General features: G+C 38.0%; 1 protein-coding gene across 1 annotated transcript in view; it reads right to left on the bottom strand.

Moving 5' to 3' along the window:
- Positions 1-1,882: 1,882 nt before the first annotated feature.
- LOC107582817 (protein kinase C epsilon type-like) overlaps positions 1,883-26,482 on the bottom strand; it is a 31,638-nt gene continuing 7,038 nt past the window's right edge. Inside the window, exons 2-5 of the mRNA XM_016268837.1 lie at positions 20,353-20,416; positions 2,706-2,871; positions 2,160-2,194; positions 1,883-2,019 (exon numbers count right to left, since the gene is read on the bottom strand). Of these exons, the coding sequence (XP_016124323.1) occupies positions 1,883-2,019; positions 2,160-2,194; positions 2,706-2,871; positions 20,353-20,416 (402 nt within the window). The remainder of the gene's footprint in view (positions 2,020-2,159; positions 2,195-2,705; positions 2,872-20,352; positions 20,417-26,482) is intronic.

Here is a 26,482-nt window from a genome sequence, read left to right on the forward strand (position 1 = left end):
ATAGTAGTTAGTGTTTGCACGAGCATGTCCGGCTCTCGAGGAGATTATAGTGATGCTTGAACTAAGCACACTTAGCTCTCGGGAGATTTAAATGTGTGTTGTGTGATGCGGTCGCAATAATCAGTTCCACTCAGGCTTGACTCTTGAGAGAGAGAGATGAGAGTTGAGCTCCTACACTCTGTGGTTCGGTTCCCGCCAGCCGCCATAGTGGTGAGGCAGGATCGAGCACGGGGGTTGTAAGTGGGGCACGGGAGGAGTAGACTGAGGACAGTTTCCCTTTGACTAGCTGTTCTTTGACTCGAGTGGAGCGAGATGTCCCTCACTATGTTTGTGGATATTGAAGTAGGGTTCCTTGCTCCCTCTGTTCGATCTGCATGTATGGTATGATATGGGTTGGGCTGTTTCCCTTGTAATTAGAGTTTTTTTTTTTTAAGTAGACGGTCCACCTATGACCATAGAATGAGTCTCTTTTTAGGCTCCCTATTCGGGAGATATTTTTGTCAAAGATGTACCGGTTGAGGCCATTTCATTTGATAAGATCTCCCCTCCTAGTCGTGAGCTCTTTCCCTATACCTAATACTTTTGGTAGCAGGGTTGGGCTGCCTCCCCTTGTTCAGGGCATTGACTTAGGAACATATCTGTTTGAGGACAGTTGTTTTCCCAACTTGGTTGAATGGCATGTCCCTCCTTAATAGTAGAGTTGGTTGGGTGCCCCATTTCCAGGCAATGCACTGAAGCATGGCATAATGGGTATTTCGTTCCCCATAGTGTCCACTAGAGGATGCAGTGAGAGTTCCCTTGAAGGGGAACGTCTCGGGTTACGCATGTAACCATGATTCCGCGAGAGGGAACAAGACACTGCACCTCATTGCCAGGCCTAGGGCCTGCCTGTTTCATGTTTCAGACAAAGAAGCTGATGACGTGCATTACAGGCGCCCTATTCTACTTCAGAGCGTACCGCTAATTATGTCATGGGCTATGCAGTCCAGTGGATTACAGGGCACGCAAAATCGCTAGCCCGACATCCTGGGGATATTGTGTTTTCCAGTCGGAATACCAAAATGTTTCACCACCCTGCCCGACGGGCTATCTTGAACAGTGATATAAAATTCCTTCCTTGATTTACTTTGTTCACTTGCTTGTAGGGGTAAAACGGATCGTAGTTGATCATTTGCACGTGTTTATAAATTTCCTGCCGATTTAAACATTCAACTGTTTTAAACCATTCACGCACAATCGGAGCTGCGCGCACCGAGAGCCGCGTTTCAGACAATGTGCGTAGTACACAGAATTGATTCCTCTTTCGCATATCCTTGCATCTGAATGAACACATACACACAAAATTATCTCAAAATAACTGTCTCGGCAAGTATTCTCATAAACACAGTCAGTTATGTCTTAAATGAACGTAAACAGTGGAGAAAGAAATCTCCTGTGCATCATTATACTGGATCCGTGCATTCGGTGTTGACGTGTCATGACGTGATTATGAAGGTGCCATGTCAGTCTTATGCACACCCCTTCAAGTAAAGTGTTACCTAAACTTGTGTATCTTTACACATTATTTATCAATATTTCACATTTAAAACAGTCCTCATCATCTTGCTACAGTACATTTAAATCTTGTCACATTATCTCATTATGTTACGTTTTTTGTGGTATCCCACTATTTTTATATAAAATTTACAAGAAAAATGTGGCTGCTTATATTACTTGTCACACTGTCAACAGAAGGTCATGATAAGTGCATCGTATTCTGGGAAACAGTATTCCTTGCAGTATTTTCTGTTGTGAATTGGGAACATTTTGGCAAAGGTATTAGGTCAGAAAACATCATAATGTGCAGTATACACACTTCAGAAACTAATACAAGTATGCAAGCTCAAATGTAGCTTGTCTCTGTTAGAGAGAGCAAGGATGTAGAACTGACCTCTTCAGGAGTGTCTTCCTGTTTCTTCAAGCCAGCACATTTTGTTATAATGAGCTCATGGCATCTCTTATGGACCACGCAGGTACACACTGAGAGATTTGGGGAACAGGCAAAAAGTTAACTTTGCATGGTAATTAAAAACACAGATATATAAAGATTGGGTAATCAAACCAGGAAAGATTACAATTGATTTTATTATCACTGTACATAAGAGAAAAGTCTTACTCACCCTGACACTGATACCCCTGTTTCCCCAGCACACCCCTGCAGAACCACAGTGAAATAAATGTGTTAGGCAACTCTGGCATACAGCAAGATTATGCAGTTCTGTTTCTGACCAGCAGAGGGGCACTGTGTTACAACACTGATGCATCTAGAGCTGATTGTGTCAGTGGCAACAAGCAGCATTGTGTGAAACCACACAGATGCAATGTTCACCAGGTATGCAAATAGTTAAACCTAACAGTTATTACTCTACAGGGAGGAAATGTTTGCAGAGATAAAAATAAACATTTGTCTAATCTATGAATGCATCCTTTTAGGCCCTCAGCACTAGCACAAAGAACAGTGGCTCTAATTTGCTTTCAATATTAATATTCATTACAAAAACTCTTTTGTTGGAATCAAGAGGAGTGCCTGTGATTAGCATCATGCATTGTCTTCAAAAATTACATAAACAAAACCTTTTATATATCTGAAAGTGATAATGAAGGTACAGAAGTAGCTGTTGTTAATTGGATAAAGGGCAACAGGTGAGGGGCACTGTGAGTCCTACCAGATGAAATCTCTGCAGTGGGAGCAGTAGGTGGGCTGTCTCAGGTAGGTGGCCATGAATTTGTGACCATTGACCTGATGGACGCGCCTCCGGACCGCTCCCTGCCGTTTCCGTGGACGCATTCGCTCACGGAACACTCTCTCCTCATTTTCATTGGATGATGCAGCTGCAGAGTAAAATGACATGGAAAAATAATTTAGTTGAATGTTATTATATTGAATGTGTATATATTTTAAATAAAACATTTATTTATTTATGTATTTATGTGTGTGTGTGTGTGTTAGTTCATTATTTTATTTTATTTTATTTATTTAATATATTTTTTTAAATAATACTTTTTTTCAGCAAAAACATTAAAATCATATCAATAAGAGATGTTCTTTTGAACTTTCTTTAAATCAAATAATCTTGAAAAATTTCTCACAAAAAATGTATCATAGTTTCCATAAAAATATTAATTAGCAGCACAACTGTTTTAAACATTGATAAGAAATGTTCCTTGAACACCAAATCATTACATCAGATTGAATTCTGAAGGATTACACTGAAGACTGGAGTAGTGATGCTGAAAATTCAGCTTTGACATCACAGGAATAAATTACATTTTAAAATAAATTCAAATAGAAAACAATTATTTCAAATGGTAATAATATTTTACAATATTGCTCTTTTTACTGTATTTTTATACATTAAAAAAATCTTACTGACCCCAATCTTTTGAACAGCAGTGTACATTTAGCATGAATTGAATTTTATTTAAACATTGTCTCCACCAATGGGGAGTCTGGGGTGAGGCTACCTGTTAATTCAACCAATAGTAGATATGGCTTGAAAACCTGTTTGAAAACATTTTTTTCACTTATCTTCTTTCATAGTAGTAACTAAAGATAAAAGCCAACATAAACACTTTCTAAAGTGAACACACACCCACACACTCTGGTACAGTAGAACATTGGTCAGTCACCAAACACCAAAAGTCTGGTCGTTCCTCAAGAAACCTCATGATCTAAAATCAACCCAGCCATCAGAGAAAGTGAACAAACACATCATTGATTCTCAAGCAACTCTTCCCCTCACTTTCCCCCTTTGAGGGCTGCAGTAATTGTGTATATGTGTGTTGATCATGAGAGAAACTGGCGGCCGAGGACCACCTGACCAACCATGTGACCCACCGCCACGGCTCTATGCATTCCAACAGTCAGGTGATGCCCTTAGGGGGAACAGCGTTCCTTCATCACACAAACAACTGTGAAATTACATTCACATCACTATGTGTGTTGTGGCAGTGCCCATAATGTACCCTGTGTCCATCAATGAGAGAGAGAGAGAGAGAGGATGCCTTGGAGGAGAGTAGAGAGTCTGACAACTTTCTCCCTCTTGCTTTGTTCCAATAAACTTGCCATCCAACTCCTCCCACACTTCTTGTCTTTCAGTACAGCAGCGTATGTGTGGGCTGCATTATTTTAATGCAGTCTTTAAGGGGAGCTGCTGCAGTGGTGTGATTACAGGTAAAAATCCCCGTAGGGCGGCACACAGCCCCCATAGAGCGACTAGGCTCGGTACAATTACCATTGCGAGGTTCCTGGGGGACGTTCGGTGAGCGTGTGTGCGAACGTCTATGTGTATATCTGCGTTCTGTCTCCTGTCAGGGTGCTCCTGGGGCAAGTTGTGCACGTGTGTTGTCTCATATCAGAGTGTCCTGTCTTCAGGAGCAGGCAGCTGCTCGGGAGAACAGCGCGGCAGATAAAAGGGCCATTAGTGGGATAGATGTGCTTACATAATACATTATCCATCTGCTCAAAAAGCAGGGCTTAACCAGAACACACCTATACCTCCCAGCACAACACAGCTCACCTTAGAGAACCACACACAAACACACTGACAGGGGACACCAGGGGAGTTCATACCGTCTGTATTCACTTTATAGATCTAGTCAGAGTAGCCGCCATATTTAATTTGACATGAACATGAGGCAGGGAGGAAATTAATAGCTTTGTTTTAAAATCTAGTTTTTACCTCTGATTTACTGCAATTTCTGAACTGTCCCTCTCAAATGGACCATTGACACTCTATCTACAATCTCAATTAGGAGTGTCAATGGTCTATTTGAGAGATAGGTGGCGGTAATGCACATATAAGTCTGCGATCCGCCATAAAGCTAAAAGAAGAAAACCCGCTGAAGAAGAAGACAGAAGACAGGACAGTTCGGACATTGCAGTGAATCGGAGGTAAAAAACTATACAAATACAGTTCAGTTTCTTGCACAGACCGATCGTTTCATGTCTTTACACATCAATGTATCGTCACGAGCCGCAGGGTTTAATTTGGTTTGGTTTGTGTATGGTATTTTTTACTCTCAAAGCCGTGATTCCCATTCACTTCCATTACATGACTGACAGACTGCAACGGTTTGAGTTAAAAATCTTTGTTTGTATTATACTGAAGAAAAAAAGTCACCTACATCTTGGATGCCCTGGGGGTAAGTAGATAAACATCAAATTTTCATTTTTGGGTGAACTATCTCTTTAAGGCAGTATGACATATTGAAGCCTCACTGTTGCTTGTGTCAAAGTAAATATGCTCTCCACTCTTATTAAGCTCTATATGGAGATTCCTGGATCTAGTCTGTGTTTCGTTTTACACACACATTTTTATCTGTATAGTGGTTGGCAGATAAGGATGGTTTCAATGGCTGAGACTGATATCTATAAATAAGGTGCAGGTGGCTAATACAATACACACACACTATTTATTGCTAACAGTACATACATATATTGAAATAATGTTGAAATAAAAACAAATAATTAAATAAATATTAGATCAGACTTAAACTTAAAGACTTAAACAAAAATAAGAAATGCTTAAAATGAAATAAGTTTAAGTTGAACTACTAAAATTACTAAAGCAGAAATAAAAATCAGTTGAAGTTAAAGGTGCAGTAGGAGATCTGGGAAAATGCTAACTTTAGCCTGATAGCACTGAAAGTGAATGTCCCACCCTCCCTGCAATCGTTATCCAAAGCCACGCCCCCTGAACGCACATACGCTCACAGACCAGAATGCCAGAGACAACATTACTATAATAAGCTACAGCGGTTCCCAATTCCATTTCTTGCACATTTCACATTTCATATGTATCACTTATCACGTGCGACGTTTGTTCTATTCGACCGTAAGTGCCCTGCGAAGTGGACATCACCGGATATTCTGCCTTGATTCCAGTTTGAAGAGAGCATATATGTTCCATACAAAGGGCATTAAAGTGTGCGAGACGTAAAATTAAATAGTATTTATTTACAGAGGTATATTATGTCACACTTCTCTACTAAGTTTCGTCTGTGTGCGCAGCGCAAATTCGTGAAGGAATGTTCTGAAATGAAGTAAACAAATGGATTTCCCCTGCTCAGGGAGTAGGGAGCAAAGAACACTGTGCAGGGAGCATGTCAATCGGTACACAGTTCATGCATGTAGCTCACTACTAACGAGCTGGTTATCTGAATCGGGTGTGTTAACTAAGCGAGATATATATGCAGAGTGGGGAGGCGCGAGGACTGGAATTGGGAACCGCGTTGGGCTACATCATGTGTCATTCACCAGTGAGAAAACTTTATAGTACAGTTAGTAAAAGTGCTACAATACCAGGAAGGATGATCGGGTTGTTGATGTTGGTCTGCCATTCTTGCTCTGTCTGCACAGCGTGCGTGAACGCGCTGATGACATATCCTGTCTGCACGAACAGGGTGCGCAGAGGTATGCTAATACATATGTTGACAGGCAGATAGGAAAGCCAATTAAAGCGCTCGGACCGAGCATTTTGATTGGACGAACATTTCTTGGTCCTACACCTTCCACTGAATGTATAAATACAGATAAATACATTTAGACTAGGGCTGCACGATAAATCGCATGCGATGTTTAACGCGCATCTTGTCAGTAAAACCGGTTCTGTAATCAGAGGTAAATCTCCATCACCTGCGGGCTTTCACATTGAGCAGCATTAACTACACAGAGCCGTTGTTTACTGACAAGCTGCGCAAAACCCCGTTCATATTCGCGCAATTTTTTGCGCAGCTCATAACTTAATGATTGCTATCGGGATGTGAAGAGACTTTCAACCAGCATAACAAAAAAAATTTCTGAAGACAATCACCTATTGCACCTTTAAGTAACTAATAAAAATGAGGCACCATCCGCACCATATTCATCCTTCTACGCCTCTCTCTGTTGCTCTCTTTTTGTTTGTGTATATTTCGGCCACTATTCTCCTGATTGGCTTATGGAAGGCTGAGCTGATGAGAGTTTGAGCCGAGCGGCTGTATTCGCCCACGGTCAGACAGCCAAGAGGAGCTCGGAGCAGCCTCCACCCACGCCAATGCCACTTCAGCCCCAGACACGCCACCCACAAGCACTCTCCAATCCAGCCAGAGCACAGCATGGGACCAATTAATATGGCATCAATCAGAAAAAGAGAGGGATGGAGAGAGAGATTGCAAATCTGCTTATAACTCAGTGACAGTTGGTTCCATAACTTCAGATTGATCAGTGAGTGGCAGATGAGCCACACAACCTTCAACTTCATTATCCCAGGTAAAGTTTAGAGCTACAGAAATAGTGCAGATTGATAGCACCCTGCAGGTACATGCTGGAACAACCTGGTTAGTGCCAGTTTGGTGCTAGTCTAGCTGGTTGACCACTGTAGTTCTGTTGAATTTGGTCTTTCTATTGAAAACAAAGGGAAATGTGCTGGTTAAGACCAGCATCACTTGCTACAGACCAACATCCAAAACACACCATATGCTGGTCAGTGGCATGCACGGGGTGGGTGGGTGTACTGCGATTGATGACTGCGATTTATAACGAGGGGGAAACCCCCCCCGTTCTGACCGCAAATTCTACCGAGGCCACCACCCCCCAGACCGCGATGAGGACTTGGCCATTCATAATTATTACTAATTGACTGTTGTTGAATCTAATTTACATTAAATGGTGAACCACATTTACTTCCTTTCAAACAGTAATTAATCAACACAAACTGCAAAAGCAAAAACTATAATCTGTTATAAAATCATCTTGACTCACTCAGTCAGATTAAGTGAAGCAAATTGCTGTTTGTGCTTGTGCATGTATCCTGCATCAAAGTGCAAGTAGTTCCCTCCAGTACTGTATGTTGCTTCATAAAAGCATATATAGTAAAAGATTGTGTTCATAAATAGTTTAAGTGCATTTTGAATGATTTCTGCTGAGTTCAGTAAGAATCAGCGCTGGAACTGTAGCAACTCTCCTACTCCTATGAATACAGTAGGCTGTTAACATGAGTGGCAAAACAAAAAAATACACTTAGAAATACTTAGAATTTAAGACGTCTAATTTCCATAACCAATGACTGCAACATACACTAACAACACATCATCAAATTAAATAAGCAGTATAGTATACACTATTCAAAAGTTTGGGGTCATGCATTAAAGGGGTCATATGATGCAATTTCAAGTTTTCCTTTCTCTTTGGAGTGTTCCAAGCTGTTCGTGAATAGATAAGATCCCTAAAGTTGCAAAGACTAAAGTCTCAAACCCAAAGAGATATTCTTTATAAAAGTTAAGACTGGTCTACGCCCTCCTAAAACGCCTCGTTTAAACAAGCCCCCACGTCTACGTCACGATGTAGGAAGATTTGCATAACGCCACCCAAATGTTCACTCGATTGTTGCTGCCACCGCAGTTGCCATGTTGTGAAGATGCTGTGTGTTTTGTTGTGAAAGCGAAAATACTTTGTTTGGTCTTCCAAAAGCCAAAGAGATATTCTTTATAAAAGTTAAGACTGGTCTACGCCCTCCTAAAACGCCTCGTTTAAACAAGCCCCCACGTCTACGTCACGATGTAGGAAGATTTGCATAACGCCACCCAAATGTTCACTCGATTGTTGCTGCCACCGCAGTTGCCATGTTGTGAAGATGCTGTGTGTTTTGTTGTGAAAGCGAAAATACTTTGTTTGGTCTTCCAAAAGATGACATGACTAGAAATCAGTGGTTAAGTTGTATTTACAACACTGTTCCAGAACAGTTTAAACCAAATATTCAGATGTGTGCAGCGCATTTTATGGCGGACTGTTTCCTGATCCTAGGAGAGTAGACTACAATGCCGGCTGTTCTGACTCACAGACTGTAAGTACATTTTTATATTTAAAGAATTTGCCACTGACGATTCAAACGCGAGTTTTGGGCAGTGTAGAGGAGCACTTGTTGTTTGTTATTTCTCCGATCACAAATGCAGACATGGTTTTATGTTTATGCGGCGCGATGCAATGCATAAAAAGACAGTATAAGTCATTATAATCCGTAATTATGTCCCCACTGGATGCAACAAATGCCTCGTTTATAATGGGTTTTAATGTTTTGTCTCGTCGCTCCGTGACATCACAGTATGGTAAGTGGAGTAACATTTCCGTCACACGCTTGAGGAATTCGGCCAATCACGCTGGCCAATCAGAGCACACCACGCTGTTCAGACCGATGAGCTTTGTAAAAATCGACACGTTTCAGAAAGGTGGGGCATAGAGGAGAAACAATAATGTACAGTATGTGGAAAATAATGTGTTTTTTTTTACCTTAAATCGCATAAACACATTTCATTACACCAAATAATGTTCTTTATAGCAACGTCATATGACCCCTTTAAATTGATTGAAGTGGCAGTAAAGACATTACAGATCTCTCCATTCTTTGTAAGTGGGAAAACTTGAAAAATCGGCAGTGTATCAAATACTTATTTGCCCCACTGTATATAAATATAAAAATATAATTTTTCAAATAATAAAATGTTCTTTTAAACTTTCTATTAACCAAAGAATTATATTTAAAAATATATTAATATATAATCAAAATTATTAAGACATATATGAATAATATATGAATATTAACTGTTTTAAATATTGATCATAATAATAATTGTAAAAATCTTGAGTACCAGACCAGCTTTGAGCTTTACATTTTAAAGTATATTAAAACAGAAAACAGATTTTAAAGTGTCATAATAAATTGTAAAGAAAGAAAGAAAGAAAGAAAGAAAGTAAGAAAGAAAGAAAAAGATTAATTCAACATGTAGTTGAATCACAATAATGTTGTCAAGCAGTCATGTCTCTGGCAAGCTTGGCAGGTTGATACCTGTCATATTATGGAGCATCAGTAGCGTAGTGATCTGAGATGTTATCCAACTAGCCATCTGTCACATGACTCTCTATCTCTGTCGCTTTCTAAATTACAAAATGAGTGCAGATTATTCTTTTGAGGGTCCTTTATCGCTTGAAGGGAAATATGTTAAGATGACCAGTAATCTTTAAAGGGGTCCTAGATTATGATTTCACTTTCTTTTTTTTTTTTACTTTAGTTAGTGTGTAATGTTGCTGTTTGAGCATAAAAACATTTGCAAAGTTACAACGCTCAAAGTTCAATGCAAAAGGAGATATTTTATTTTACAGAATTCGCTTTTTAAGGCCTACAACACATGGCTGGTATGGACTACAACAAGCTTCTTCCTGGGTTGGTGACATCACAAACCCTAAAATTTACATAAACCCTGCCCCCGGGAACACGCAACAAAGGGGGTGAGGCCATGTTGGGCTGCTTTAGAGAAGATGAAGAGTCATTGTAGTAGTGTCACTGTTATAAATGAAACAATTACTCTAAAAAAATGTGCTACAAAGCAATCATGCTGTACTAAAGATTTAATAAGGATAAAACCGTATATCAAAAGCTAACATAAACAGCAGTAGCATTTACAAATAACAGTGTATCTACAAAGTATGAGACAACTACAAACAAATACCATTCTAAAACGTCCTGTAAGAGCTGTGTTTGCACAGGTTCTGCTCGATACGCTTCACTAATATTCTCAGGGTCTGATTCGGGCTCTTGTTTACAATACACCAGAGGACATGCAACTACCTGTAATGTTAAGGGGGCATAACGTTTCCGGACAACGTGCACTAGGCAGGTTAGCGAATCACAACACACTGTGGCAGCTAACTAATCTGAGCTCATTGCGTATTTCTGAGGGAGGGGCTTCATAGTAGTGGTCGACCGATATGGGTTTTTTGACAGCCGATGCCGATATCTTGGAAAGCAGGGTGGCCAATGGCCGATATAAAGCCGAAATAATTTTATTTATTTTAAATTATATTTAAGAAATTTGAAAATATTTTTGAAAATAGATTCAAAATAATTGTGTAAAATAAACATACTTATACTTTCGAAGACCAAGCACTTTCACAAATAAATAAATATTTAATAAAAATCTAATTAAAAAGGAAGTAAACACTGTAACCAACAGGGCACTCTGTATTCTGGGAAGTTTGTGTGCATCTTTTTTTTTTTTCAAATAAAGCCAAAGTAACACTCACAGCACGCAATGAAAGGGACATAGATATGACAATGGGCAAATGCATAAAGCGCAGCATAATTTGAAATCACTAGTTTAAAGTTTGTCGATCGCGCATCTCCAGTCAAGCAGAACTCTCCTCCTGTCAGCATTCAATTTGCACGGACCGACCATCACGCAGAGAACACGCGATCATGCAGGATACAAATGCACACTTCACAAGATCTGAACTAGATTCGACTAAGTCTGCAAGGTTTGTGAAATTAAATGTTCATTAGTCATTCAAAGATTTGTTTAAATGATATAAATGCGTATTTGCTGAATGCTGACGGCAAATGAGAAAGTATTATAATGTTTGCCTTTCTATCATAGGCGTAATTTGCGGGTGGGACGGGTGGGGACATGTCCCCACCACTTTTTGCCAGGGTCGATATTGTCCCTACCACTTTTTGAAAGTAATTGAAAAATATATTGCGGATTATGTATTAAAGGGAAAACAAGATCAACAAATCATTCGTCATAATCTAATTAGGGTGATTAAAAAACAACAACATTTGAATCCTTATGCATGCATAACTCGTGCAGTGCAATAACGACGTGATTTGCAGCTGTCGCACTTTTCGTAATGTCATTAGGCTATAGCATTGTATTTTAAAAATGGAGAGCTTCCTTGTGCTAAGTAGGCCTGCCCTCTACTAAAGATTTTTCTAGTCAACTAGTCGCACGTTATATTAAATTGATTACTATAATAATATATTAACCATACTTCAATATAGCCTAGGCTATAGGCAGACATATTAGGCTAGAGCCTATTCCACGCTCAAGCTCGCGCATAAAGCAATTGCCTCAAAGCACCAGCAACGTGATTATGAACGTGTCGGGGGGAAATAAGACATTTTAATTATTTATTAATAAACTAGTGCTTTCTGAGTCGAAAGATGAGGTTGCCAAATGCCGACGCTGACTCGCCATCTCCACATGGACGTGCCTTTAATAAATATGCACATTTTTTAATACAGACTACAAAATTAAAGAATAGCCTATTACAAAATCGAGTGGGCGAGTTTTCCTTATATTTATTTTATTATTCATATAAAATTATAATAACCTGTTTTGGTTATATTTACTATTAATAGCAGAAGGTGCTCTCAGCAAAAATGACACGAATATTGATGGTTTTCACGCTTAAGTCAAGTAAAAGACCGCTTCTTAAACCAGAGAAGGTGAACATGTTGGTATTCTTGTGGGGGGGGGCAACATGCAAGCACTGTCACCGGCAGCAAGTTTAGTTTTACTTTTCTTTTTGTTTCGTTTTCATTTTGAAAAGATTATCTTTGCTGTTCAGGCCGATGCATAACCTCACGTTATGCTATGGAGGCTCTCTCTTTTTTCTTTTTTTGGATTCCTCAGTGTTTGCTAAACGTTCTGTAATTTATTAGTCATTATAGCCTAATACAGCGTGTAGGCCTATGCCATGCCTCATCTTATTCATTTTGGTTAATAACGTAAATAAGTAAGGTAGTTTGTCATTGAATCTTACTGTTTTATTGTTGTATTTCAGTGCGAAAGCAAAAGCACTTTATATATATATATATATATATATATATATATATATATATAAATTGTAACTAAACTATCACATGTCGCCATTGTTTTGAGTGTTTATGTGTTTCTGTCTGTTAATCCATGGCTCAGTCCCACCTGCTATTTTGAGACTGTAAATCCTGAACAAGTTACATGCTGCACCCGACAATCAACGTTTTCACTCTGTAGGCACTTCCTACTTATTCCTTTTTCAACCCGTGTTGTTATCCTTTAATATGGTTAAATGTATTGAATGGTGGAATGAGTCAGAAGCCTGAGGAAGGAGAAATACATTTGGCTGATGAGAGGATCACTATAAATAGAGAAGGGTAAAGATAGAAGCACAGCGTCTGTCACCTCTCATCAGAAGGGTGAGCTGATAACAGCAAAAGGGACAAACTTACTCAAAGCAGGTGGGAGCCAGGATACTTCATTGCTCGCATTTTCTTTTCAATATCACAAGACTTATGTGTATATAAACACACTCAGGCAGTGGAACAGACAGTAATATATTTCATTTATCCGAATGAAACATCTGTGACCAGCGCAGCTCGGGTGAGAAGCCTCTGATATCATCAGTCTTTAAACAGCAATGAAAATTTGTGCTCTGAATTGGGCTTAACTCACAAAAGAGCCTAGTGGTACATTGGGTCAGGAAGGTAGGAACGTGGGTAATTTTTACAGAAAGCAAGGATGCCGCAGTGCCTGAGCTATTCTGGTCTGCGTAGCTTGAGGTGCCACTGAAAATAGCTCAACTGCCCTTCATATCTAAAGAGATTCGCTTGCCTGTGTGTGTAAGACTCATTGATTGGATCTGTTTGTGGAAACAAGACAACAATCTTCCACCTCTACATACCAAAAACGGCCCTCTCCTGCTATTGGTGGTATGGTTGTCATGGCAGCAAATATCAAAGGTCATGATTTGGGATGGGAATTGTAAGAAATGGAACAATTTGTGTTAAGTCCCATTCATACCAAGTACGTTAACTATCCACATCACAACTATAACGACACAGGAACGTTATCGCTGGAAGAGTTTATTTTCCAGCTGATAAATGATAACAATATTGACAGCCAGTCAGAACAGAACCAGACAATCCATCCTGCTTTAAAAAGCTGACAGACAACAAAACTGCAGTGCATGCCTATAATAAACATAACGTTATCATGCGTTGGTGTGGACGCTAATAGTTATCGTTCTTGGTGTAAATTAGATTTTTAATCTGATTCCTCTTAACAATTCCTGTTCCTTATCATTCAGTCACATTAATGATTCTTTTGAATAAAGTGCATCTTAAAGTGTAACTCATGAAGTGTATCTATAACTACACATCATAAAATAAATTAATTTAGGTCTCAAGAGCCTCAAGAGCATAACAATTAGTAACATGCCATAACATAACATAAGTAACAATTCTTGGATCATGCCGTAGGACATAACAAAAACTATGTGATTTACATTGGTTGAGAAACAACTGATTCATAGGTATTTGTGATTCAATAAAAATAATAAAAAATACGCTTGAGAATCAAACTTCCCTGGTCAAGCAGTTTCTTTACAGTAAAAGAACCTGCTCTAAAGAGTAAAATTTCACTAGTCAAGCTGTTGGCTCATATGAGTCATTAGCTTAGTGATCGGATTTCTCTGGTCAAGCTGTTTGTTTTTGATTTACTAAAAGAATCGGCTCATAAGAGTCATTAGCTTGGTGATCAGATTTCACTGGCTGAGATGATTGTTTTTGGTTCACTAAAGGTATCAGTTCACAAGAGTCATTTGCAGGAAAGTAAAACTTCATTGGTCGAGCTGTTTGTTTATGATAGTGTTGTAGTCAAGACCAACTAAACCGAGACCAAGTCAAGACCAAGAACAGAGTGTGTTGAGACCAAGACAAGACCAAACAAGCACTCCTAAAATTCATCTGAAAGATCCACATTTACTGCCTGAAAAATATTGAATATTTAATCAATAAATGCAATTAGAATAATAAGACACAGAGCTGTTATAGCAATCAAATTAAATCTCTGACAACAGAATTCCTCTTTGCACTGCAGAGGCGGCACAGAAGCTGCATCTGAATTGGTACAATTACAACTGCAGAAATATTGTTGAGATCAATGTTTTTAAAATTTTGAATATAGAAATATAATGGAAAAGAAAATACTATGAATATCAAACTAAAACCGCAAGTAGGGTAGGTGGCGGCATATCACTTGGGTGAGTCACTGAATAATTTATTCAAGCGATTCATTCATAGCAGCTGATTTATTTAATAATGAAACACAGCTGTGTGTTGCTTAGAAACACAACAGTTCTGCTATGGATTTGTTTGGAACTACTTTCCTTGTAGAAATAGCCATAAAAAAAATTAATAATAATAATTAAAATTGTGTCTAAAATGTAATTCACCTAATATTAACTTCTTGTTTGTTGAACGTTTGTATAAAATCAATATCAAGTTTTGCAATTGTGCTCATATTCGTGAAAACAGATCTATTGCTCTTGTGATATTGCTTCTCATAAAATTTTAAAACAAGATCTCATACAAGTACTTTTCTGCAATCTTACCTTGAATTTTTACATTCATTTTGGTGAAATTACATTTACATTAATTTGGTGAAATTTCTGACACAATTCCCCAATAAATTCCGACCGGCACAGCAGTATCAAATTAAATCCAATTAGAAATAAGTTATTGATTGCATTTGAAGCAGTAAGTTTTACATCATCTCATTGAAGATGTTAACAAATAAATCAGATGATGCACCAGCAATTTAGTGATATCCCCACAGAAATAAAATCCAGAGTCCTTTAAGTCTGAGACACAAAATAAGACAGAGTACAAATGAGGTTGAGACCGAGACAAGACCAAGACCTTCAAAAAATAGTCTTAAGACCTGTCTCGAGTAATACAACACTAGTTTATAACTCATAAGAGTCATTAGCTTGGTATTCGGATTTCACTGGTCATACTGTCCAAGATTCCCAAGAGTCATTCGATTAGGGAATTAAACTTAATTGGTCATGCTGCATGTTTTATGCTGAATAGTAGAACAGTATTTTAATATGCAGTGTGAGACCCATTTCTGGAAGCAAACATCATGAAAATAATTTTGCTTCTGGGTTTTAAAAAAACAAATAGTACCGGTTCTCAGCTCCCAACCCTAGTCATGACCTAAAAGGGTGCTTGCTGATGCATGCTGGGAGTTCTTGAGAATATGCACATCTATTGATATTTTATCAGTCTCCACTAATATACTGCACTGACTTGATCTGTTTTGTTGTTGTTGTTGTAAGGATTCTCATGCCCATGTCAAATCACCCCACCCAGGCAGGTCAGAACAAGCACAGTGCTTTGGATCGATATGAAAGATCAACCAGAGATCAATAGGTGTGTGTACATACAATCATAGAGAACAAGGCTTTGCTTAGGCCACTGAATATAAACTGGAGGGATGCTGTGCTCTCATTTATGCCCAGAGCAAAGTCGCACATTAGCACTAACCGACTGTTTGCACGGAGACGCTAGAATTAAGTGATCTCCAGCCAAGCTCATCCTCAGTTTACTGACACCTCTGAAAAGAAGCCTGTGATTAACGCAACAGCCAGACAACACAACTATTATTTAGACAGCTTGTATGTGTGTTTTATTGTCTGTTGCGAATGTATGTGGATGTGCCTTTGTGTGGGTGCAGTGTAGTTATTTGTTGCCCCTTACATTTGTGTGTAAACGTACACATTTATAAGCCTATAAATCACAGCTCATTGATGAATTAGCCTAGTGTCAAAACACCAATCATTTTTAAAATTAAAAGGAATCATGCTTTAATAGGGTTAGTTAAACCTAAATTTAAAAAAAAATTAATGTTGGGTCATCATTTACTGTCAATCCCCAAAAAAAAAAAAAAAAAAACTTTTATCGAGAAATTTACATACTATTGTTTATAGTAAACAATAAAGTAAAGCTCCAAAAATGACAACAACAAAAAAAGCATCCTAACAATAGTCCATATGACTCACTTGCTTTGTTTAAAGTTTTCTGAACCCATACAATAGCTTGTATAAAAAACTGTATAAGGCAGAGCGGTTCCACTCTTACATATACAGGTACACCCTTAAAAAAAGGTTCCAAAAGGGGTGTTTCACAGCGATGCCAGAATCATTGTGGGTTCCCTAAAGAACCTTTCAGTGAACAGTTCTTCTTGAAAGAACTATTTTTCTATGGAAGCATATAGGTAGCAAAATTCAATTTAAAATGCAATATGCAAAATGGCAATGCAATATTCAAAATGGCAACGCAATATTCAAAATGGCATTGTATTTCTGTATTTAAATTTACATTTTCCATTACCCATACGTGCAAAGTTTGGTGCAAAAGTAAAATGAAAATTAAATTATATAATTTACATTTGCCATTTCCAACAGTAGTCTTAATATGTAAATTGCATGCAACTTTGAACGCTTTATAAGTTGCGAAATAAAAATCAAAATGTATAACACAAATTGATTTGATATGTGTAACATGTCCAAGCAGAAATGGTAGCAAAATTATCATTTAAATGCTGTTTGTCCTAAATGCATTTAGACTAACAGTTAGAACACTTAGGATTGCATTTTCATCATGACGTCGTGGGATATTTGTAGCAAAATTCAATTTGAAAATGCATTCTGAGCTGACCACACCCACCCTCCGTCACTCATTGCTTCAAGGCAGGGATTGGCGGAAGCGTGGTACGTTTGGATCGTTTGAAACATGGCGGCTGGAGATCTGATAAGATCATTGAATTCACTGGCAGATGAAGTGGAGCGTGAACAGAGAAATATATGAAGCGTATTCCATGCTAAAATCAAACATTCGAACGACCGACCGATCAAACGTCTTGAGCTTTGAGCGTCTTACACTGCGGGTGACCCACGTGACGTCAGCGTCTTGAAATTAGCTGGTGTTTAAACATTTAAGGAGCCAAGCTGCTGTGTAAAGACTATAAATGGACATTACAAGCATTACAATAATGATATTTTATACCTAAAATAATACTCAATCATTTCCTGCATCCTGCTGTACTTCCCTGAATAAGTCTTTAAAGGTGTTGTAGGCTAATAAGTCGTTCTGAGTAATAAATTGAAAAAGCTCCCACCTGTATATGACTAAACAAAATGACATGTAGTTTACTTGAGGTTCTGTTATAAATGTGTCTATTAGAAACATTAATTGTTTTAATTAATTAATTATACAAAAAGATGTTTGAATTAAGAGTTCCTGAGTTTTTGAACGGAAGTCCTGAATGACTGTTATTAAAGGTCATTTAATGCATTTTAATGATTTTCAATGCCCCGCAGAAACCCTGCCTTTGTTGGAAATGTAAATTTGTGTTTGTGTTTGACTTATGTAAAATCATGTTTGTGATTATGTTATAACACTTTTCAGTAATAATATTTCATATTACAGTAAAGTGTAGTAGCTTTTTTAAGTTTCTGAAATATCCTATAATTGTAACACTCAGAGGTAACGAACTCTATACTTTATGAAAAGAAAGGAAAACAAATTTGGCGGAGTTAAAAACAAACATTGGCCCTCCAGGAGCGGGACTAAGAACCCTGACTAGATCTTCACATTAATTGAATGTTATTTATCAACACCATCTTTAAATTTGCAACATCTGTTGTAAATATATGTATAGGCCTATGTTTAAATATATACATTTACTGTAATATGAAATATTGTTACTGAAAAGTGTTATAACATAAGCAAACTTAAATTGAATTTCGCTACCTATATGCTTCCATATTTTTCTTTGTGTGAAGAAATAATCAGAATAATCTTTTAATAGTCTGAAGAACCTTTTTTACACTATAAGGAACCTTCTGTACAATGGAATCATAGATGAACCATTAAAGAACCTTTATTTTTAAAAGTGTATAAATGGGAAAAATGTTCAATATGGTGACTGTAGGCCTGACTTTTAAAGTTAGAAGTTTCTGATACAGGCATTGCAGCATTCAATATAGTGGCTGCAGGCATGGATGTCCATCTTACAGCTATAAGAGGCAGAACAATTCTATCAAAGTCTATCGGTCAAATTTTATTTCTGACTAGAATTAGAAGCCCAGAGGCATTATGAATATGACTTAGCTTAAAGGGACAAAATCCTAATTAAATGTAAGCATCTCATTCGCTTTTGATGACAACCTTGTGTAACATGCACTGATGTGCCGAGTTGGAATATGCATTTGCGAGAATGAAATCTAATAGCTGCAGATGCTCAACAGAATAAAAAGTCATATGGTTTTGGGATGGCATGAGTAAATGATGACAGAATTATCATTTTTGGGAGAACTGTCACTTTAAAACAGAGAGACGTCAGTCCATTTTCTGAATCTTGATTGAATTGTTATACAATGAAGATTATCTGTCATGATCATCTCCGTTAATGCATCCAGTCAGTTATAACCTGAGAGGGGAATTAAACAAAGCTATTGCTGAATCAAAGTCCAGCATTGCTGCTTTGAGTCTGCATCATTAGTTTACCTCAACTGAAGAAAGGTATCTCCCAGCACCAGCCTCAGGTCTGTGAGTGGGCTCTCAGAACATATGCTCAACGCACACCCAGGAACGAACAGCGTCAGCCCCCGCGCACACACACACAGAAGCGTTAAAGAGTGGGATTTCCCTAATGGACACTGCTGCTTTGCACACACACACACACACTTCCTCTCACTCACAAGTATCTTGGCGCAGGCCTTTCTAATGCACTAATGAAGCACCACAATACCAAGAGGATTTCATGAATCTATCAAACACCCACCATCAGGACAGATAACAGTCCTCTGATCATTACTATTCATTTTTCAGTGATTGCACAAAACCAGTGTTCAAGTTTTCATGTTTTAATGACAGTTTTTTTCTATAGATGCAAAATTGTAAGTATTTCTTCATATTACATTAATATATAATATTCATATTATATTAGTAATTTTAATCAATTCGTTTTAATCAGATTAAAATGGCAAATGAACAATAAAAATTGGTTTAACATAAATAAAATGTTTGAATATTTGGTTTACCTAAACATGTACACCACCAACATTTGGAATTGGTGAGATTTTTTTTTATGTTTTTGAGTCTGTTGCTTATAAGGCTGCATTTATTTGATACAGTAAAACAGTAATATTGTGAAAAATGTATGCAATTTAAAATAGATGTTTTCTATTTTAATATATTTTTAAACGTCCTTTTTAGCAGCCATTTTTTCCAGTTTTCAGTGTCACGTGATCCTTAAGAAATCTTTTTAATATGCTAATTTGGTGCACAAGAAACTATATTATTTTCAAGAAAAATGTTTTATTATTATCAGTTTGAAAACATTTGCTACATTTTTGTGCAAAATCAAATATATTTTGTATAAGATTTTTTGATGAATATGAAAAGTTTCAAAAGAACAGCATTTATTTGAAATATAATTCTTTTGTGACACTATAAATGCCTTTACTGTCACTTTTGATCAATTCAATGCATCCTTGCTGAATAAAAGCATTACTCCCCTTTAAAAAATCGTATTGACCCCAAGCTTTCAAATGTATAAAATGTATAACTGCTGACGTCACACCCACTATATCTGTCTTTGCTGTCTTTGTGATAGTCTGTTTCTTGTGTTAACTTGCGGTGGACTGTGGAGTGTGCTGTGGAGTCTCACCTTCACTGGAGGATCCTGACAGATCAATGATGACGAACACTTTGCCCTCGGGCTCCAAGTCGATCTGTAGAGAGGAAACAGAGAGAAGAAACCAATCAGAGGAGAGCATCCCAGCACAAAAGGGAGACATCGAGAAGCACATTATTCACTGACTTTGTGAAGGCGCTCTGTAAACATTTCATTCAACATCACCTTTACTTTTATGAGCTGATGTCAAAGTTCACGATCCCTGTAATAGATTCCCTCTGTGAATCTCTCTCTACAGGGATGGGGCCCCATGCACATGCGCTAGCTAACTTCCTGCTCTCTGCCTCTTTTTGTTGTCTATAAGGAGGGAGGGTGGCAGAGAGTTGGCAGGGAAACTGCTTGGGTTTTATAATTCCTTTTTAAACAATTTCCTGCCAGTGCAGCACATCCCGAGCGACCCACGCGGGCCCGACGCCTAGCCGAGATTCGACACCCACTCGCCATCAGCTCGGCATGGGGGAAGAGGAGCTGGGAGAGGCACCAGCTCCACAATGTCAGGAAACCACTGCTTAATCTTATTATGCAGAGAGAGAGAGCGAGAACACAGGCCCCGCAGTGCATATGTGGAGGTGGATGGAGGTGTCGAAGAGAGAGATATCGAGCTGCATTCATAGAGCATCTCAAAATAGGAGGCCTGTTTTATTTTTCTTTTCACAGCGATCTAGATCACCAGGGACGCGGCGGACCCGGTGCCAGATCAGCACTCCCGGTCTTAGCCTCTTCCTGAATATAAGAATTAGGACATGGGGAACGGCACAAGCTCATCTGATGGGCTCTGCAGCAGAAACGATTTCGTTTGCCCAGATTTCAGTCACAGTTTGTGCTGCGGGGGTTGCATTTCTGTCATTTTGCCCCGAGTTTAACCTGCTCTCTCAGCTGGAAGGGGGAAAAACAGATTTATTCCTTCCATTGCTGATGAAATCATCAAGTTTTGCTGCACTTTTGAAAATTGAGCCTGTCGCACTCTCAAAACTTGAACATATCAGACCTGCGGGCATATGATGAAATTAAAACCAAGTCACTTTAAGACGAAAGTTATGACTGCAGAACTGCTGATGATGTCATCTGAAATGCTAACAGGGTGATGACATGTCTGTTATTCAGCCACGAGGCCCCTCCCCCCACGGCCTCTCCCTGTGATGTCATGAGATTCCATTCAACAGCAGCCTCCTTGAGTGCGTTTGTCTCAGAGGTGCAAACGGCCACTAAATTTAGCAGAGGAAGGAAAGGCCACTGCATGTGTGTGTGTGTGTGTGTGAACACACAAAGATGGAGCGGTGTGTTCTAGTCTTACTGATGACACTCTCCAGGAAACCAGTATCATGCTTTGCTAAACAATGTTGGCAAGACTGCTTTGCTGGTCGTGCATGTGAGTTTGTGAGCCTGTCCAGCCGTCGCCAACTTATAAGCTCTTTCCAAAGCTGCTGTCATCATACAAGCTCAAGGACAGCCTGCAGACGGCAGTCTAGTTATAGTCATCAGCACGCACACACTCTAGAATGTAAAAATCATTTTCTTTAAAATTATTTTTATCTAGTTTTCCAGCAAAAATGTCTAAACATCCTTCAAATAAGACCAATTTATGACTTATGTAAGATTTTACTTGTTTCAGAGTTTTTCTAAAGTTTTCCATGTTTAGAAGCATAAACCTTGGTAATTTTGATAGATTTATGCTGTCAATTAAATCAATATTTGTGTCTTTTTCTCCAGTAAAAAAAAAACTACACAAAATTTTAAAGTTGCACATACATATACATATCAAGATATATTCTTAAAAGAAAAGGTTATTATCTTAATTTAATATACTGTTTAAAAATTACTGCCCCCCCCCCTGTATCTCCAACAATAAAGATGTGTTAATGAGCATCAGCTAAATCCTAAAATGACAATAATGCTTGTGATTTTGTTGTCTTTATTCACATGCACAAACAAATACAGCAAAAGAGGAATTCATGTGAATTTTGGCCCTCCATTACTAAAAGAAAGAGAGCATGTGGCATTATACTAGTCTATCTTATATGGCTCAATAGATATAGATCTTTGCATAAATTAGATAAATCCCAGATTTGAGGTCTCAGACTTTTACACCACATTGTACATTACTCTAAAACCTTTTGCTAACTGACAGCGGATAAACTGATGTAGTTAATCTGTTTGCTGCATGTGATGAGCTTGACCAGAGACAGATATACAGCAGCCTGTCAATCAATGCTGATTTGTCCCTTTTGAATAATGTAGAGCAGCACTGCTGCAGAGGGTTAGATCACATTACTTGCAAAGGGAAAGAGTTTCTTCCTGCTTTTTTTCTGTGCCTTTTCTCTCTTCCTCATTTTGTGGCATCTCTGAGGTTTGCTCTCTCTCTCTGTCCATTTTGCTCCCCTTTTTTCATACACACATCTCATAACATACCACTGTAATGGACTGTTCACACCTGCACAGAATGAAGATACACACATGACTTTGCTTTTAATTTATTCATTCTAAAAATGTTAATATTCATTTAAAAATATAATATAAATGTATCAAATAATAATCATTAAATAATAATGATAATATTAATTATTAATAATACCGCAGTATTATTAACTTAAAATACAAAATTATTTAAATTCAAATAAAATATGTAAAGAGAGAGGTGTAAATAAATGTACACTCACATTTACATATATATTAAACACGATTTTTACATTTTGAATTAAAATAACTTTTTAATTAAATTAAGTTTTTAATCAATAATCCTCATTATTAATAATGATTATATATTATATAGTATATGCATTATAATATATATTATACTATATATTCTTAATGCAATATACATATGAATATTTATATTTGTATATCTACTTACATAACTGCTTATATATTTGTATATACATGAATATTTTGCAATTAACTTAAGATGTTTATATTTAGAACATTTTAAATTTTTTACTTTTGTACTTTTTGTTTTGTTGCGTACATTATTTGCAGTGCTTCATGTGTAGTTCATTGCCTCATAATTAATTACACAGTCTTGTAATGATGAGAAGTTGTAATGATGTGATCCCTGTAAGAGCTGCTTGGTTTGGTTCATGGCTTAAAATTATTTCTTAAATAATTTTAAAGAATTAAATGGGAAAATACTAAGTTCCTGAAAATCCTGGACAGTCACTGAAGCACTCCATGCACAAAATCAATCATAACAGTGAATGCTATTGGGGTCAAACTAAAGGCATCATATGGATATCATGAGGACATAACGGGAGAGTAAAAGAGAAGAGCAGAGAGAGAAAGGAGGATAAAACCCAGAGATAAGCCGTGGGACATAATCAGCTCCTCTTATGCAACACCCTGCAGCTCAACCTCGTCCATGCCCACAGCTCAAGAGGCTCACTGTCCCTCCCTTTAGAAAAGGGCTATCACATATGAGATCTCTTTAATATTTCAGCTGTTTCACCAAGACAGAAATGACATGACATGGAAAACAATTAGAGACTGTGAAGAATCTCCTGCCTCACAGATTTTCTAAAAGGCCCTAGTAATCTCGTATGAGCTTCAGAATACAGATATCAATATATCTCAAAATCTGCTCAGATTTGCCAAGATACCAAAGTCTTCAACAGACTTCAATATTAACTTAAACATTTCTCCAATTCTATCCACAACAATTACTAGATCAATTCTCTTACTGAATATCAACTATTGTCTCTAGTTTTATTTGTCCTATTAAGAATTTTAGGAAAATCATCAGAGAGTATCAGAAAGCACAAGTATACTTTTCCGTGCCCGACAAGATGTTTTTAAAGTTGAAAATTACAAAATAGATAATACACTGTTCAAAGTTTCAACAAAAGTATTTGGACAGTTTCTAGAACTTATCTGGGACGTTAGTGGAGCACGTTGAATAGGACATTAGTGGAGCACGTTGAATAGTTAATGCGATGAACTACACCTGTGGTTACTCTGCAAGGACATTTGGGAGAACTTGAGGAGAACTGACTTCATACATCCATTAAAAATCACCTCAGGGCCAGTTGTTTCACGCATGCGCGCCGCTTATGCCATTGTAGTGTGTATGCGGTAAGGCTATATCAAGTACAACATGAGGAAAACAAACTCTTGCTCTGGTTACTGTCCTCCAGTGCCTGAATGTGCACCCTTCATTGGCCCTAAGTCTCTTGCTTGCCCTCTCTCTGTTCTAATCACAACTGTGCAAACAGATACCCAGTTACCCACAAGCCACAGAAAACACATGCCGCTCACGCTCTCCCGAACACACGTCTCTATGGAAAAATGCTTAGTGCTGGACTGGTGAAGTGGATTCTGATTCTGTCTATCAATGTTTTTAGCATTTAAAAGCTGGGAAAAACATTCTGAAAGTGATTATAACTATATCATTCCTCTGTATTGTGGACTTCCATATTCTCAAAGAATTAGAATGATTATAAAACTTTGTAGCTATCATTATTGTTGTAGTTATTGTCCATGTTGTGAACAGGCCTTTACTCACCCTCATGTTGTTCCAAATCCGTGTGACTTTCTTTGTCACTGGAAAGTCATTAACTTTTTTAATGGGAAAATAAAGAGACATTTTTAAAAGTATCTTTGTTTCACAGAAGAAACTAAGTCATTCAGGTGTTGAACGACATAAGATTGAGTAAATGACAGAATTTTCATTTCTTAGTAAGCTAACCCTTTTTGGTTGAATTTGTTTGTATGATGTACTGGGAAGAAAGCTCATGCTAAATTTCCACCTTGTACATTCAGCACTAACGTTATATGTGGAGGTGGTTGCGATTTATGGATCCATGTCTCAGGACTAAATATAAAAAGTGATGCGTCAATCCCAGACCATCCAAAAAAAAGTGGACTGTTTCTTTAAGAATGAAAAATGAAAGGAGTGAGGCTGTGTTCAAGCAGTTCATTACATTAAGCTGTTAGTCCTATTATGACTGTTGATTTGACTAGAGGATAGGGAACTGAGACTTCTCTGTAGGGATGCGTGAAGAGAAAGAAATACTGCGACTGAAGACAGTCTCCTAACCATGCACTTGGGAAATTAAAAGTAGGTCCAGGAAGTTTTAAACACATGTGCCACTGATTTCTAAATGAATCTAAAGCTATGATTAAACATTGAGGAAAACTTTCTCTTCCCTCCTCAATTTTGCCCTCTCCTCATCCGTTTCTTACTCTGTCTCTAAGACAGTTTGAGCTCAGCAATGGTCCTCCTACGTCCATCTGTCAACAGCAGAGTCTCAGCGTGGTGGCAGTGTGGCATGCACAGCTCCCATTCACACTCAAACTCACATACAAAACGTGGCCATACGAGCACATTCAGCTCTGTGAACACACCAACTATGAGTGAAACCGTCAGAGCTCCATGAATTACTAATAAGACACCACACCAGGGCTAACTGAGCATAATTCATGATACGGGAATCAGTTTGAATAAACACTAGGTCCTGAGAGGGCTTCACGGCTTTAATTTAGTAAATAGTGCAAAAAAAGACCAGACAAAATTAAAACAGCTATCCGGGGATAAAACGCTCATGTAACTGTGGGCACAGGAACAGACTACAAGCATTTTTGTCTCCAACTTCATGAGGTGTGAATTACTTTGATTTAATCTTGCCATAAAACAAGCACACACACACACACACACACACATATGCCAATAGTTGTGGTGCTGTGGGGTGTGGGTGGGTGGGTGTGTGTGTGTGAGAGAGAGTGTGAATAGGGTGCTGAGAGGATTCGAGTCTGTTGCTGGCTCCTGCAGAGAATATGACTGCAGATATGATGATGGTGATGATGAGAGATTCTATCCCCACTGTGGGCCATACGAGCATTTCTTAAGAAGTAGTCATGAATCTGAACACATTAAAACCTCCAACCCCATCCATACCACCCTTGCTTGCCTTCCCTACCTTCACTAAATGGAGATTTACACACTCAAAGATGCCCTTTTCCAGACTCTCAGCCAAACCATGGATACTAAAAAGCGGGATTTTCTCATTAGAAATGTACGTTTCTTTAGTAACACTAACAAGCATAATTTGCTGCTATAATGCCTAAAATTTTTTAGAAAATATTTTTAATTTTATATATATATATATATATATAC

The sequence above is a fragment of the Sinocyclocheilus grahami genome, unplaced genomic scaffold, assembly GCF_001515645.1.
Source record: "Sinocyclocheilus grahami isolate Dianchi unplaced genomic scaffold, SAMN03320097.WGS_v1.1 scaffold47.1, whole genome shotgun sequence".
NCBI lineage: Eukaryota > Metazoa > Chordata > Actinopteri > Cypriniformes > Cyprinidae > Sinocyclocheilus > Sinocyclocheilus grahami.